This window comes from Aquarana catesbeiana, linkage group LG09 (genome assembly GCF_042186555.1).
Source record: "Aquarana catesbeiana isolate 2022-GZ linkage group LG09, ASM4218655v1, whole genome shotgun sequence".
Classification (NCBI taxonomy): Eukaryota; Metazoa; Chordata; class Amphibia; order Anura; family Ranidae; genus Aquarana; species Aquarana catesbeiana.
In genome coordinates this window covers 27,035,176-27,049,793 of record NC_133332.1, presented here as the reverse complement: position 1 = coordinate 27,049,793, position 14,618 = coordinate 27,035,176, and the positions used below count along the sequence as shown (strand labels likewise).

At 42.0% G+C, this 14,618-nt stretch overlaps 1 protein-coding gene across 1 annotated transcript; it reads right to left on the bottom strand.

The window, feature by feature from the left end:
* Positions 1-301: 301 nt before the first annotated feature.
* On the bottom strand, positions 302-12,685 carry LOC141107129 (carbohydrate sulfotransferase 6-like). The gene is made up of 2 exons (XM_073597879.1): positions 12,462-12,685; positions 302-3,024 (listed from the first exon to the last, which is right to left on the bottom strand). Exon 2 carries the CDS (start codon positions 2,957-2,959, stop codon positions 1,829-1,831), a length of 1,131 nt encoding a protein of 376 aa, XP_073453980.1. The 5' UTR covers positions 2,960-3,024; positions 12,462-12,685; the 3' UTR covers positions 302-1,828.
* Positions 12,686-14,618: the final 1,933 nt, after the last annotated feature.

The following is a 14,618-nucleotide window of genomic DNA, read 5'->3' as shown; positions in this document are numbered from 1 at the left end:
ATGTGCAGGACGAAAAAATTTGTTATGTTTCGTTTTGATTCATTATTTACATAAATTCGTTTAGTTAAATTTGTTTCATTTGTTTAATTCGTTTTCGGGATTTGTTTTGTTTATTCATTTTCAAATCGATTCGAAAAGTTTTTTAATCAATTTCGAATAGTTTTCGAATCAATTTCAAAAAGTTTTTGAATCAATTTCGAATAGTTTTTGAATTCAAATTGTTTTCCAATTTCCAAAAAGAATACAATAGAATAGAAAATAAAGGAATAGAACAGAAAAAAAAATATTTATTTTTTCTATTCTATTCCTTTATTTTCTATTTTATTTTCTTTGGAAATTGGAAAACTGTTCGAATTTGAAAAGTTTTCGAATTTGAAAAGTATTCGAAAATGTTTTGAAAATGATTCGAATTTTGTGCGAATTGGATTTTCGTTATTTTGGATTCGTTTAAATTTGGTACTATTCTAATTCGGAAATTCGGATACATCTGAAATTCCAAATAATGAAAATTCGTCCGAATTTTAATTCGGAACGAAACAAACCACACATGTCTAGTAAAAGCACACGTATACACTGCAGAGGTCTGAGCATCCTTATACTTATACTGCAAAGTAACCTTGCTAGATAAACACAAAGCAAAACAAATATGCAAAGTAGAAATGTAAAACATCTGCCAGAAGCCCTCATCCCTTTCTTTGCCTCTGACGTCAGGCTTAAAGCGGTACTAGAGTCCCATTAGGAGACTAAAAAACATGCCCTCCTGTAAGTTTAAGCTGCCATAGTTCTCTCTGGTCCATGGCACTTCCATGTTAATTCAGTCTTTCTACCTAGGGGCTCTTCTGTTATAAAAACCCAGCCTGTCAGCAAGTTTTGGCAAAAGATGGTTTACTACCACTTTAACTGTTCGGTATTCTGACACCCACACACACTTTTTTAATTTTTTAAATAACAAAACATATTTTATAATTATTACTAATGGAAGTGTGGGGCCTCCCTCTGGCAGAGAGACATGGGGCAAGTGCCCCTTTTGCCCCCTTATAAATCTAGCACTGATCATGACTGGCTTCAATGGTTGATCATGTGATTATTTCAGAAAGACCCTCCCATTCAGCACAAAGAAAGAGAAGGTGACTGGTGTGCAGATGTGAGTTTCTACCATACTCCAGTAGGTTTAATGAAGTTTGCTAAAATTTTGAAAGGTTCTTTCAACTTTATTTAGTTGACATCATCAGAGTGGTAGTTTAGGCAGTATGGCATTCAGTGAATGAAAAGCATTTCTTTGATTGGACGAGGTGGACAGGATTGGATGAGGTGGACAATATCTTGATGGTGGCATCAAGATATTAACCTTGGCTAAACAGAGAACACTTTATTTAAAAAATGCAAAGTGTTCTCTAAATGATGCCTGTGCTGACCAAGCAACCTCCTCTGTTCAGTAAACAGCAGGCCAGCCACTTAGCACGGACCCAGAAGGTTGTGGCAACCTAAAAGTAGCAGTGTCTACTACAGTGATTTCCAGCTTTCACGTGGATCCCACAGATATGACATACATAGTTATGGTGGTCCGATCTGAACTAAAATAACTGGGTACCTAAATTTCAGCTGTAAATTTCTCTTACATGTGTGTACTAGAGGTTTGAATTAGACAGTGACATTTTATGTTTTTCAAGTATAGGTATCTGCAAACCAAAGTTCTCCCTTCTGTGCCATAGCCACTGCAAAACAATTCATTGTGCTGCATTCACATTAAAAACCTTTCCTAGTGGCATCAGGAGGTTGTGTAGGGCTGTGAGGTACATTGTTGTTCACATGTGAAATATTATTTGGCTTATTCCAATGACCATTCCTTATTTACTAAGTCCAGAGTCAAATTTTGCTGTTCTGTTTTGGATCTTGCTGGCCTGTAACCAAACAGATCCATTGCCTCTTTGCAGTTGTCTTGAATTTCATTTACAAAATTGAAGTTCAGAGTAGTTCTCCATTTTTGGACTACCTTTGAGGACTCTCGTGAGAAAGTCAAGATCCCTGCTACCTCCTCATGAGTTATATTGTAAACCCATTGTTCCATGTCTTTGGTGAGAGACAGGCCAGCAAAACTGTACATTTTTTTAAGGTTTTTAAGAGGTTCATTAGCAAGGTCCTCATGTCGAATTGCCATGTATCGCCCTTGCAACACCTCAGCTGTTTTAGCCACAGCGTTGATGTCAACCTGAGATTTGCAAATCTTCTCCATTACCCTGCTTATTGTAATATTTTTATTTCCATCAGTTTTAAGTACAATATGGTCATCAGTATTCAGAATAAAAGATTTCCTTGACAAAGCAACAGCTCGAGGATCCCTTACAAGGTGCAAAATACGAATATTAAGATCAGGGTCTCGGAAAAGGGGAAGCAGAACAGAAAGGTCTAAAATCCGGACTGTTTTCATCACCACATGGCTGTATGTCTTGCATGTTTCTGCCATTATATCCAGCAAAGTATTTTTGCAACGATGGTAGCACTTGAGGCGATCGTAACCTTCAGAAGGAATAGAGGCTGAACAAAATGATGGGTTGCAGAGTGCCCGAGTTTCTGCAAAGAAGTGCAAGTCAGAAATATGATTTCCCCCATTAGGAAGATAGTGATGAAGAGGGGACACATCACAGGTGAAAAGTGATCGTAGAAGATCTCTTAAGGGAAAATGTAGCAGCTCAGAACTTTCATCCCGAAACTTCATCCAGACGGGATGTCCAGGCTCAAAGAGGTAAAAGACGTCATCGTGATGATTGAAGATCTGTCCAAGGAATGAAGAACCTGATCTCCAGGATGACAAAATAAGGAGGTGGACCGGTTTATTTTTGGGAGCGGAGTGTGATGAGTGTGTAAAGAAGAGAGTTTTGGTAAAAAGAAATTGGGATAGAGAAAAGAAAACTAGAAAAACAAAGAGTAAGATGAAAAATTTAAGATGTGGTGACTTCATCAGAAATCAAGTATGAACTGGAAAGGGCAGGAAGTCCAAAAACAGGGAGAGATGAGAAATGGGACCTGTAAAAGAGAGTAGAAAATGATAAAGGTTAGTACATTGAATTCAAATAAGAACTGTAATGAATTAAAGTGTATGACCAACCAAAACTTTCTCTTCGTTCAGTTCTGGATTCAATGGGGAAGGATTAGACCCTATGTTGGGTTTTTATTGCTATCAGGGGATGCGTGGAGAGATGTGCCCTCACTTATAACAGTGTTACAACACTTTCACCAAACAAAAAGGGAGGAAGAACCTGCAACGGGGAAAATAAAAATCTGATGGGTTTCTGGCCTTTTCCCACGCTAATGATGACTAGAGTTGTGCACATTGGAAAAATCTGTTTTGTTTCAGATATGGTCACTAAATTAATAATTTCGTTTCATTATATTCATTATGTTAGAATGATTCATTTTCAGAATTTGTTTCGTTTCAAAATCTACATTTCAGAAGATGGCTATATTCATTCTATTTTATTCTATTCTATTCTATTTTTTTTTTCATTATTTTATATTCTATTCTATTTTTTTTCTATCCTGTTCTGTTTTATTTTATTCTATTCTGTTTTATTTTGTTCTATTCTATAAAGAAGCTTAAGCAGGAATCATCATCTTACTTCACTTTTATACTTTCCTGTATTTATTATGTTTCCATTTCGAATTCAGATTCATTTTTGAATTCAAAATCATTTTTGAATTGGAATTCATTTTCAAATTTGAATACGGATAATTTGTTTTGTTATAATTTATTTCAGATTAGTTGAAATTGGGTACTTTTGTGATTTGGAAATTCAGATACATCCGAATTTCTGAATAAAGAAAATTTTGTCTGAATTTTGATTCGTTATGTAACGAATCGCACATGTCTACTATAGGCTGTCTGTGTTGCTTTTGAAGAATTTCCCCAACTTTCTCTTTGTTTTTTGAAACCATTGTCAATGGGACAAGAGGAAATCTAATGCCGCGTACACACGGTCGGACTTTCCGGCATACTTGGTCCGGCGGACCAGAGTGTGCCGGACAATCCGCCCGTGTGTGGGCGGCGGCGGACTTTTCCGGCGGGCTTTTGGGAAGAAGTCCCCTAAAACGTCACAGTCCCAGCATGCCCAGGGACTGTGACATCATATGGGGGCGGGGTCTCCGCCTATATAAGTCACAACGCAGCCCTCAGAGACCAGTCCAGCCGGAGAGAGCGTCGTGTCAACATCTGGGGGAAGAGAAGAGAAGCCAAGAAGCCCAGAAGCCCAGAAGCCCAGAAGTCCGGACCTCCGCTCGCAATAGAGCTACATGAAGAGAGCGGAGGGGCCGGCCGAAGACCTGCGACACCGGGAGAAGAGGCCGGAGAGCGGAGAAGAACCAACCGGACGCCGGGAGAAGATGAAGCGGAGGGACCCCCGAAGCCGGAAGAAGACCCCCGAAGCCGGAGGAAGATCCCCCCCCCGGAGCTGTTTAATAAAATATTTTAAAAACCTGTGTAGTGTGTTTTATTACTTACACTTTTTTCCTAGGTAAATGGGTAGGGGTACCATGTACCCCATACTCATTTACATAGGGTGGGGGGCCGGGATCTGGGGGCCCCCTTATTAAAGGGGGCTCACAGATTCCGATAAGCCCCCGCCCGCAGACCCCGACAACCAACGGCCAGGGTTGTCGGGAAGAGGCCCTTGTCCTCATCAACATGGGGACAAGGTGCTTTGGGGGGGGGGGGCGCAGGGCGCCCCCCTCCCCCAAAGCACCCACCCCCCATGTTGAGGGCATGCGGCCTGGTACGGTTCAGGAGGGGGGGGGCGCTCGCTCGTCCCCACCCCCTTTCCTGACCGGCCAGGCTGCGTGCTCGGATCGGGGTCTGGTATGGATTTTAGGGGGACCCCACGCCGTTTTTTCGGCGTAGCGGGGTTCCCCTTTATAATCCATACCAGACCTAAGGGCCTGGTATGCCCCGCGACGGGGCTAGCAAGGTGTCAATCTCGCCGATAAAAGCGGCAAGATTGACATCCTTTTCTAGTCCCGTCGCACCTGAGTCACGTTCAAAATGAACGGACTTGTCCGTGTGTGGGCAAGTCCGTTCATTCTGAAAGTCCGCCGGAACTCCGGCGAAAGTCCGTCGGAAAGACGGGCGGACTTAGCCCGCCGGAAAGTCCCGGCGTGTGTGGGCAAGTCCGTCCGTTTTAAAGTCCGGCGCACCTGGCGGACAAAGTCCGTCGGAAAGTGTGCCGGACCAAGTAGGATAGAAAGTCCGCTCGTGTGTACGCGGCATAATGCCGCGTACACACAGGCGGACTTTTCGACGGGACTGGTCCGACAGACCGAGTCCGGCGGACAATCCGACCGTGTGTGGGCTTCATCGGACCTTCAGCGGACTGTTTCTGTCGAAAATTCTGACGGACTTTAGATTTGGAACATGTTTCAAATCTTTACATCGGAACTCCGCCGGACCCAGTTCATATCGAAAAGTCCGCTCGTCTGTATGCTAGTCTGACGGACGAAAACCAACGCAAGGGCAGCTATTGGCTATTGGCTATCAACTTCCTTATTTTAGCCCGGTCGTACGTCATCACGTACGAATCCGTCGGACTTTAGTGTGATCGTGTGTAGGCAAGTCCGTTTGTTGAAAAGTCCGTCGGAAGCACGTCAAAAGTCTGTCGAAAGTCCGTCAGAAAGACTGTCGGACTTTTGGTGCTGAAAAGTCCGCCCGTGTGTACACTGCATAACAGTGCCCCGGATAGCAGTACAAACCCAGCAGGAGTTTTAATTTTTTCCCACACTCAAAAACACAAAAAAGTTTTGGCTGATCATACACAAAATCTTGCTTTAACCCAAGTACTGAAACTTTATATTTGCATATATCTTCAGTCTTTTTAAAATTTATTTTTACCTGGTAATCCTGTCAGTAACACACTTCCTATTATAGGGTGACAATGCTCACTGCTAGTAAGAAAAACATTCCTTGTTAGATAGCTGTTAGTGGGACAAGTAGGCCCATTGGAAGGTTGCCCCTATGTTTCTGTTCTGGTTGTCAACTCAAATTTTTGGATTTTTTTTGGATTTTCCTTTATCTTCTGTCCCAGGATGTGGGCCGTCAGGACAAATAGAGAGCAAACAGGGATAATTAAGCCTGATGGGATTTCAACCACTCTATGCATTCTTATTACCATTATAAAAGCCCATTCACACAGGGGCGACTTTGGATCCCCTAGTTGCCCCTAGTCGCCTCAAGTGGCGCGACATGATAAAATCAATGTAAGTGAATGAGAGCCGTCTTAATGCACACTACTGAAGTCGCTCTGACTTCAGAAAAGGTTCCTGTACTACTTCAATCGGACTTCTAGGCGACTTGTACGCATTGATTTCAATGGAAGTCGCCTCCAAGTCGGATCACCGTTCATAGTGAGGCGACTTTACAGGAAGCTTACAGGAAACAGAAAGGAATACAGATGCAGAACACAGAACAACAGGGAACAGGGAATAAGGAAGAAAACAGGAACAAGAATGATGTCACAAGAGCTGATGAGCTCTGATTGGCCACTTGTAAAGTTCCCTGTCCTGGAGGCGACTTCAAGTCGTGTTGTAAGTCGCCCCAGGTCGCGCTGAAGTCGCCCCAAGTCACGCTGTGATTCATACTCAAGTCGTGTCCAAGCTGCCTCCCAAAGTCGCGCTGGAAGTCATGTTGCCCCGGTGTGAATGGGCTCTAAGGGGGACATTTTTTCCTCCCGCAGACCAACAATTTAATAGAGGACTTCTCCACTGACCATCAACATAAAAGTGGATTCCACACTGGAAACCAATGTCATGTGGGCATTTAAATTGGCCAGCCACTCACCCAGTTCAACCCATAGAAGAAATAAATACCAGAATACACACAAATTGAAAAGCTACATATACACAATCCTATACCCACAGCTGATCCAGAGGAAGGCAACCAAACCCAGCAAGCATGATCCAATTTTCTCAAGTGGTGGAAAAAATTTCTTTCCTGATCCCCAAAGAGACAATCAGATATTTCCTGGATCAACTTTACCTATAAATATTAGTACCCGGTTACGGTGCAGCTGAAAAGTATTCACAGCGCTTCACTTTTTGTTATGTTACAACCCTTATCCAAAATGGATTAAATTGATTTTTCTAAAAATTCTACAAACTAGGGTTGCACTGATACCGATACCGGTATCAGTATCGGTGCCGATAATAAGCATTTTCGTGAGTATCGGTACCTGAAACCGATACAGGAAGTGACAGCTTGGAAGAAATCTTAACTGCCATCCCCACCTGCACAGAGTCCTGACCTCAACCCAATACCTTTGGGATGAATTAGAGCGGAGACTGCGAGCCAGCCCTTCTCATCCACATCAGCGCCTGACCTCACAAATGCGCTTCTGGAAGAATGGTCAAACATTCCCATAGACACACTTCTTAACCACTTGCGGACCAGCCGCTGTCATACTACGGCAGGTCGGCACGAACCGTCGTAGCTGTAAGTCGTCCCTTTAAATGCCTATAGCAGGCGCCGACCGCACACTGGGGGAGCCGATGTGCGTGACCTGTGGTGATGACCGCCGGCCACGTGCGATCGTGGGCACGAGAGCCAGAACAGAGACGTGTAAACACACAAATCCCTGTTCTGTGAGGAGAAGAGAGACAGATCGTCATCTCCTACTAGCTAGGGAACACATTTAACCCCTTGATCGCCCCCTAGTGTCAACCCCTTCCCCACCATTGACATTTATACAGTAATAAGTGAATTTTTATAGCACCGATCACTGTATAAATGTCAGTGGTCCCAAAAATGTGTCAAAAGTGTCCAATCTGTCCACCGCAATATCGCAGTACCACTAAAAATCGCTGATCGCCGCCAATACTAGTAAACAAATATAATAATAATAAAAATGCCATAAATCTATCCCATAGTTTGTAGATGCTATAACTTTTGTGCTAACCAATCAGTATACGCTTATTGCAATTTTTTTTTACCAAAAATATGTAGAAGAATATATATTGGCCAAAACTGATGAAGAAATTTGATTCTTAAAAACATTTTTGGGGATATTTCTTACAGCAAAAAGTAAAAAATATCGTTTTTATTCAAAATTGTCGCTCTTTTCTTGTTTATAGCACAAAAAATAAAAACCGCAGGGGTGATCAAATACCACCAAAAGAAAGCTCTATTTGTGGGAAAAAAGGACGTAAATTTTGTTTGGGTACAACGTCGCACGACCGCGCAATTGTCAGTTAAAGTGATGCAGTGCCGTATCGCAAAAATTGGCCTGGTCATTAAGCAGGCAAATCTTCCGGTCAGTAAGTGGTTAACCTTGTGGACATACTTCCCAGAAGAGTTGAAGCTGTTATAGCTGCAAAGGGTGGGCCAACTCAATATTGAACCCTACGGACTAAGACTGGGATGTCATTACAGTTCATGTGTGTGTAAAGGCAGGCGTCCCAATAATTATAAAAAATAAAAAGTCTGGGTCTGGGACTCATTATCCAAAAAGCACAAATGGATGCATAACGCCCCTCTAATGCAATTAACGGGACATGCCTATTTCCCCCCCGGGGAACCTTGACCCTAAGTCTCACACCTTTGTGACACCAATTTTACTTCACCAAGTAACATCCGCCACTGGCATTCTAACTCTTTCTACGCTCTTACCATCTTCCACGGTGTCATTCATGGACCGGTGGAGATACCAACAGCTTTCCATGTTCATTAAATCACTACCAAAGCCATTACGATCGCTAGCAGACCTAACTCCGGTGGAAACCGCCCTCAAGCATGATCAACCACCTGAAAAATCTCCTACTTCTACCAAGCACTCTACCAAGGCCACTCAAAGGAGTGGGCCTTCCTTTTTATCTAAATGGGAACAAGACCTACAAAATCCTCTTTCGTAAACTCAGCGATCCTCCAAATAATTCACACCTCTTCAATGTCCTCCAAAACTGTGGAGGTAAATTATAAACTGCTGATGAGGTGGCACTGCAACCCGGTGGTGCTTAACAAAGTTAAGCAAAGTTTCAGCACTCTGTTGAGGGGATGTAGACCAGCTTTATGGAGATGCTGATTTCATTTTCCAGCAGGACATGGCACCTGCCCACACTGCCAAAAGTACCAATATCTGGTTTAATGATCATGGTATCACAATGCTTGAGCTGAGGGCCGCTATCAAAGCAACCCGAGCTTATATAACACCTCAGCAGTGCCACAGGCTGATCTCCTTCATGCCACGTCACATTGATGCAGTAATTTATGAAAAAGGAGCCCCGACCAAGTATTGAGTGCATACTATACTGTACATGGACATACTTTTCAGTAAGCCAACATTTCTGTATTAAAAATCCTTTTTTTTTTTGCTCTTCTGTAATATTCAAATTTCCTGAGATACAGAATTTTGGGTTCTCACTAGCTGTAAGCCATAATCATCAACATTAAAAGAAAGAAATGCTTGAAATATATCACTCTGTGTGTAATGATTCTATATAATATATGAGTTTTCCTTTTTGAATTGAATTACTGAAATAAATTAACTTTTTGATGATATTCTAATTTTTTGAGATGCACTTGTAAATGTGAAAAAAAATAATGTAAAAAAAAAAAATAGCATGTACAACAACAAAAAAGTAATTGGTATACTAAATACTGTCATTACGGGAACCCTTGAGTCAAGTCCTTTATTTCTGGGCATGTAAGGGTAAAGACCCTTGGAAACTGTCAACACCCCCCCCCCACCCCACTCAATTACCCCTCTTTCATTCACTTTCTATGCCCCCTTTTTCTACGCCATACCCCATGTCCTCCATTCCTGATCTACCCTTCCCCTTTTTATATCCTAAGACCCTCTCCTCCCCCCTCCCAGGACCCAGGCTCATTCCTGAGTCCTCTCCCCTTTCCCCTATTGATAGGAAAAAACAAATTCTTCTTTTTGGGTTTTTTACTTTCTCATTGAAATATTAGAAAAAATGTAAAAACTATAGCTAAAAAAACCCTTTTTTTTGGGGGGGGGGGGTTCTTTACTTTCTTTTTGAAAAGTTAGAGGGCCAGTGCACACCATAGAAACGCATTCCGTGTGTTCCAGGTGCTTTTCTGTATGTGTGTTTTTGACGCATTCCAGTGCGTTTTTGATGCAGTCCAGTGCTTTTTTTCCCCATTTTTTTTCTAACCTTAAATAAGGACTTGTGTGTTCCAGTGCGTTATTGGTGCATTTAGGTGCGTTCCGGTGTGTTTTTATTCACTATATTGTCAAAAGTATTGGGACACCTGCCTTTACACGCACATGAACTTTAATGGCATCCCAGTCTTAGTCTGTAGGGTTCAATATTGAGTTGACCCAAACTTTGCAGCTATAACAGCTTCACCTCTTCTGGGAAGGCCGTCCACAAGGTTTAGGAGTGTGCCTATGGGAAAGTTTGACCATTCTTCCAGAAGCGCATTTGTGAAGTCAGGCACCCATGTTGAACGAGAAGGCCTGGCTTGCAGTCTCCGCTCTAATTTAGCCCAAAGGTGTTCTATGGGGTTGAAGTTAGGACTCTGTGCAGGCCAGTCAAGTTCCTCCACCCCAAACTCGCTCATACATGTCTTTATGGACCTTGCTTTTGTGCTCTGGTGTGCAGCCATGTTGGAACAGGAAGGGGTCATCCCCAAACTGTTCCCACAAAGTTGGGAGCATGAAATTGTCCAAAATGTCTTGGTATGCTGACGCCTTAAGAGTTCCCTTCACTGGAACTAAGGAGCCAAGCCCAACCCCTGAAAAACAGCCCCACACCTATGGTTGCCACCTCATCCCTTTAAACCCGAACACACATTAATTACACAGGTCCTGTGGCTGATTAAGGTGGTACTTAAACTCACTTGGTGCCTTATCTGCATTTAATTAGCCTCAGAACCTGTGTAACTCAAAGGTGTTCGGGTTTAAATGGATGAGGTGGCAACTCTACCCACACCATAATCCCTCCTCCACCAAATGATTTGGACCTGTGCACAAAACAAGGTCCATAAAGACATGGATGAGCAAGTTTGGGAAAGAGCAACTTAACTGACCTGCACAAAGTCTTGACCTCAACCCGATAGAACACCTTTGGAGTGAATTAGAGCGGAGACTGAGAGCCAGGTCTTCTCATCCAACATTAGTGCCTGACCTCATAAATGTGCTTCTGGAAGAATGGTCAAACATTCCCATATAAAGTATATAATTGAGACAGTGCTGCACATAGCAATACAACAAAATAATATAAAATGAAAATTGTGTACAATATAAGTGCTCAAAAAAACTCACTCTACACTGACACACCTTATTCCTTGCAGTGAGTGATTACTTGCAGGATGGGAATGTCTGCTAGACAATAATACTTGTAGTATGTCTGTGCTCCCTTTCCCTCTGTCTCACATTTAGTCTGTGTGACTTTCCGTGGGTTGGTGTGGGTCCGTTCCATACTCCTTGGACAGATTACCACCTGGAAACTATATGTTTTAGTTGACTCTGGTCATGCACGATATTTCAATTTGAAGCCAATGTGGATTCAAGTTTGAAGCAGCATAGTGGAAGGAACCCTACATCTGATATAGATTACTACCTGCCCCTTCAGAGTCCAACAGAGATTACTAAGGACCAGTGAGGTTTATTCCTGAAGGGAGAGTTGCACTGTTTGCAAGGAATGTTTTGACCCCTTGTAGGGTCTATCAAGGAGGTGAGCGAGCATTGTGTGTGGTGGCGGCAGCACTATGGCTATGGAGGTTGTTTAGAGCAAGAAAAAACATCATCTTCTTGCATGCTAGTGGAAGAAATATCACTTATTTATTATTATTATTGGACTTTTTTGGAGCACTTATATTGAACACAATTTTCATTCTATATTATTTTGTTGTATTACCATATGCAGCGCTGTCTCATTTATATATTTTATATCTTGTTTTTTTTTTTTGTGGGAGCACAAAGGTGACAGAAGCAGCAACCCTATGTTAGTTTTTTTTTTAGTATAGTAGCGCACAACTACCTTACTCATGAATTGTATCAAACATCCCCATAGACACACTCCTAAACCTTGTGGACGGCCTTCCCAGAAGAGTTGAAGCTGTTATAGCTGCAAAGGGTGGGCATGAGAGAGAGATTTTTTTTTTTTTATCCTTGAGCTGAGGGGTTTTGTAACTAACATAGCAACGAGTAAAAGAATCCTCCGTGTGACACAGGCAGTAGGGTGCTAGAGGTTTATGCTGAAGATTGTAAAATAGAAAAAGGAGCAGGACATAAGTGCAATGATCCAGGGCTGGAAGAATCAAATGATACACCAAAAAACAAAAAAAAAACAAAGACCTAGCTGTGCTTCTGTGTACTTCTATGAAAGTTAAATTATTCCTAAAAAAGAGACTCAATTAGCTTATTCTTCAATTAGAACTTGGCTGTAGCTGACTACTTTACAGCAAGCAGAAACCCAAAAGAGAATTTTACGAGAGAAAAACTAATAAGAACACTTACGTTAATTGAAGGAATAAAAGTCCGATTTATTCCGCTGTTTGAGGAGCTCTGGCTGGTCTCTATTCTCTTTCTTGACTATTCTTCCTGTTCAGTGTTACTGAGTCTAACAGCTTGACAGCTGAAAAAAAGCCATAAACATATACTCATTAAGCGATAAGTCCTATCAGGTGTTCCTCAGTTAACAGCCAGCTGTTAAAGTATACCTTTACTCTAAAATACATCTTTGCCCCATTGCATTCTTCCACTGTCAGTAGTCTACAAAAACACCCCCCCCCCCCTATTTTTATTACCCTTTTTTTAACCAATTGACCTCTGTAAGGTTTTACCCTCTTCATGACCAGACCATTTTTTGCTACTCAGCACTGCGCAATTTAACTGGCAATTGCGCGGTCATGCAACGCTGTACCCAAACAAAATGTTTATACTTTCTTTCAAACAAATAGAGCTTTCTTTTGGTGGTATTTGATCACCACTGCATTTTTTTTGCAATATAAATAAAAAAGACTGAAAGTTATAAAACAAAAAAAAATGATATTTTCTACTTTCTATTATAAAACATATCCAATAGGCCAAAATGTATTCTACTACATGTCTTTGGTAAAAAAAAAAAAAAAAATCACAGTAATGCCCCGTACACACGGTCGGACATTGATCGGACATTCCGACAACAAAATCCTAGGATTTTTTCCAACGGATGTTGGCTCAAACTTGTCTTGCATACACACGGTCACACAAAGTTGTCAGAAAATCCGATCATTCTGAACGCGGTGGCGTAAAACACGTACATCGGGACTATAAACGGGGCAGTGGCCAATAGCTTTCATCTCTTTATTTATTCTGAGCATGCGTGGCACTTTGTGCGTTGGATTTGTGTACACACGATCGGAAATTCCCACAACGGATTTTGTTGTCGGAAAATTTTATATCCTGCTCTCAAACTTTGTGTGTCGGAAAATCCGACGGAAAATGTGTGATGGAGCCCACACACGGTCGGAATTTCCGACAACAAGGTCCTATCACACATTTTCCGTCGGAAAATCCGACTGTGTGTACGGGGCATAAAGCCTCGTACACATGATTGGATTGTTCGCCAACAAAACCGTGGAATTTTGTCCGAAGTGCGTTGGCCCCCCTGATGAAGGCACGTGATCCCTGTGCCAAACACGCGTAGGGGAGGGGCCAGGACGGAGCTGTCAGCACGGAGGAGCAGAGGAGAAGGATATACCACACCGCACGCCGTACCAGTGTTCCTTTGATTGTATAACCTTGATTAGGATGGTGCACTCACGCACCCACACAATGTGAGTACCCCTATGAGGGGAAGCGCTTATTTTTCAATAAATTGTTGGATATATTACACTATGGGGTTTCTTTTTTTCCCTGTTTTATGAATCATGATGCTATTTGAGCAAGTTGGAGGTCAGCGTCTGCATACCTTTTAGAGCCGAGGAGTGGCTCCCATGCGTATTCAAACATAGTTTAGTTACTGTGTCACACGCTTAGAGGTGAGCGCATATGCTGTTGGGGGTCACTGGAGAGCACTGAAGCAAGCTTTATATCCCTGTATACACGGTTTTGGATGAGCACGATGGATATCACTGATGATGGACATTATATCTATGCACTTTGAGTTCTGTCATTTACAAATTTTGCATTTTATATCACTTTATTGGAGAAGTGAACACACCTTTGATATTTTTATGAGCACTTGGACTTTATATTTATGCATGTTGCACTTTGATTATTTATCACCGATTGATAGCACTTATGATTGTCATATCTAATATTTGTAATTTTTATGTTCATATTTGCTTTTTGCACATTTTTATTACTGATCCTTGGTTTAGCGCAGACACAATTTTTTGATTCATTTTATCACTTACACGGATATGAAACGTGGTTAGTGTTTGCTGCTTGCCTTCAATAGGATATTTACTCTAGAGGCATTAACCCATTTGTGGCTCGCAAGACTTTTCTATATTTTTCCCCTATATTAGTATGCAGGACACATGCATGCGGCAAGCCATTACTCCTGAGCAAAGGCTTGTTGCCACCTTGCAGTACTTGGCGACGGGGAGAAGTCTCCAGGATCTGAAGTTCACAACTGGGATCTTCCCTCAGGCTCTGGGAATCATTATTCCAAAAACCTGTTCTGCC

Bases quoted from the DNA above. Each gene is read 5' to 3' on its own strand.
- LOC141107129 (XM_073597879.1), bottom strand. From the start codon at position 2,959: ATGAAGTCACCACATCTTAAATTTTTCATCTTACTCTTTGTTTTTCTA.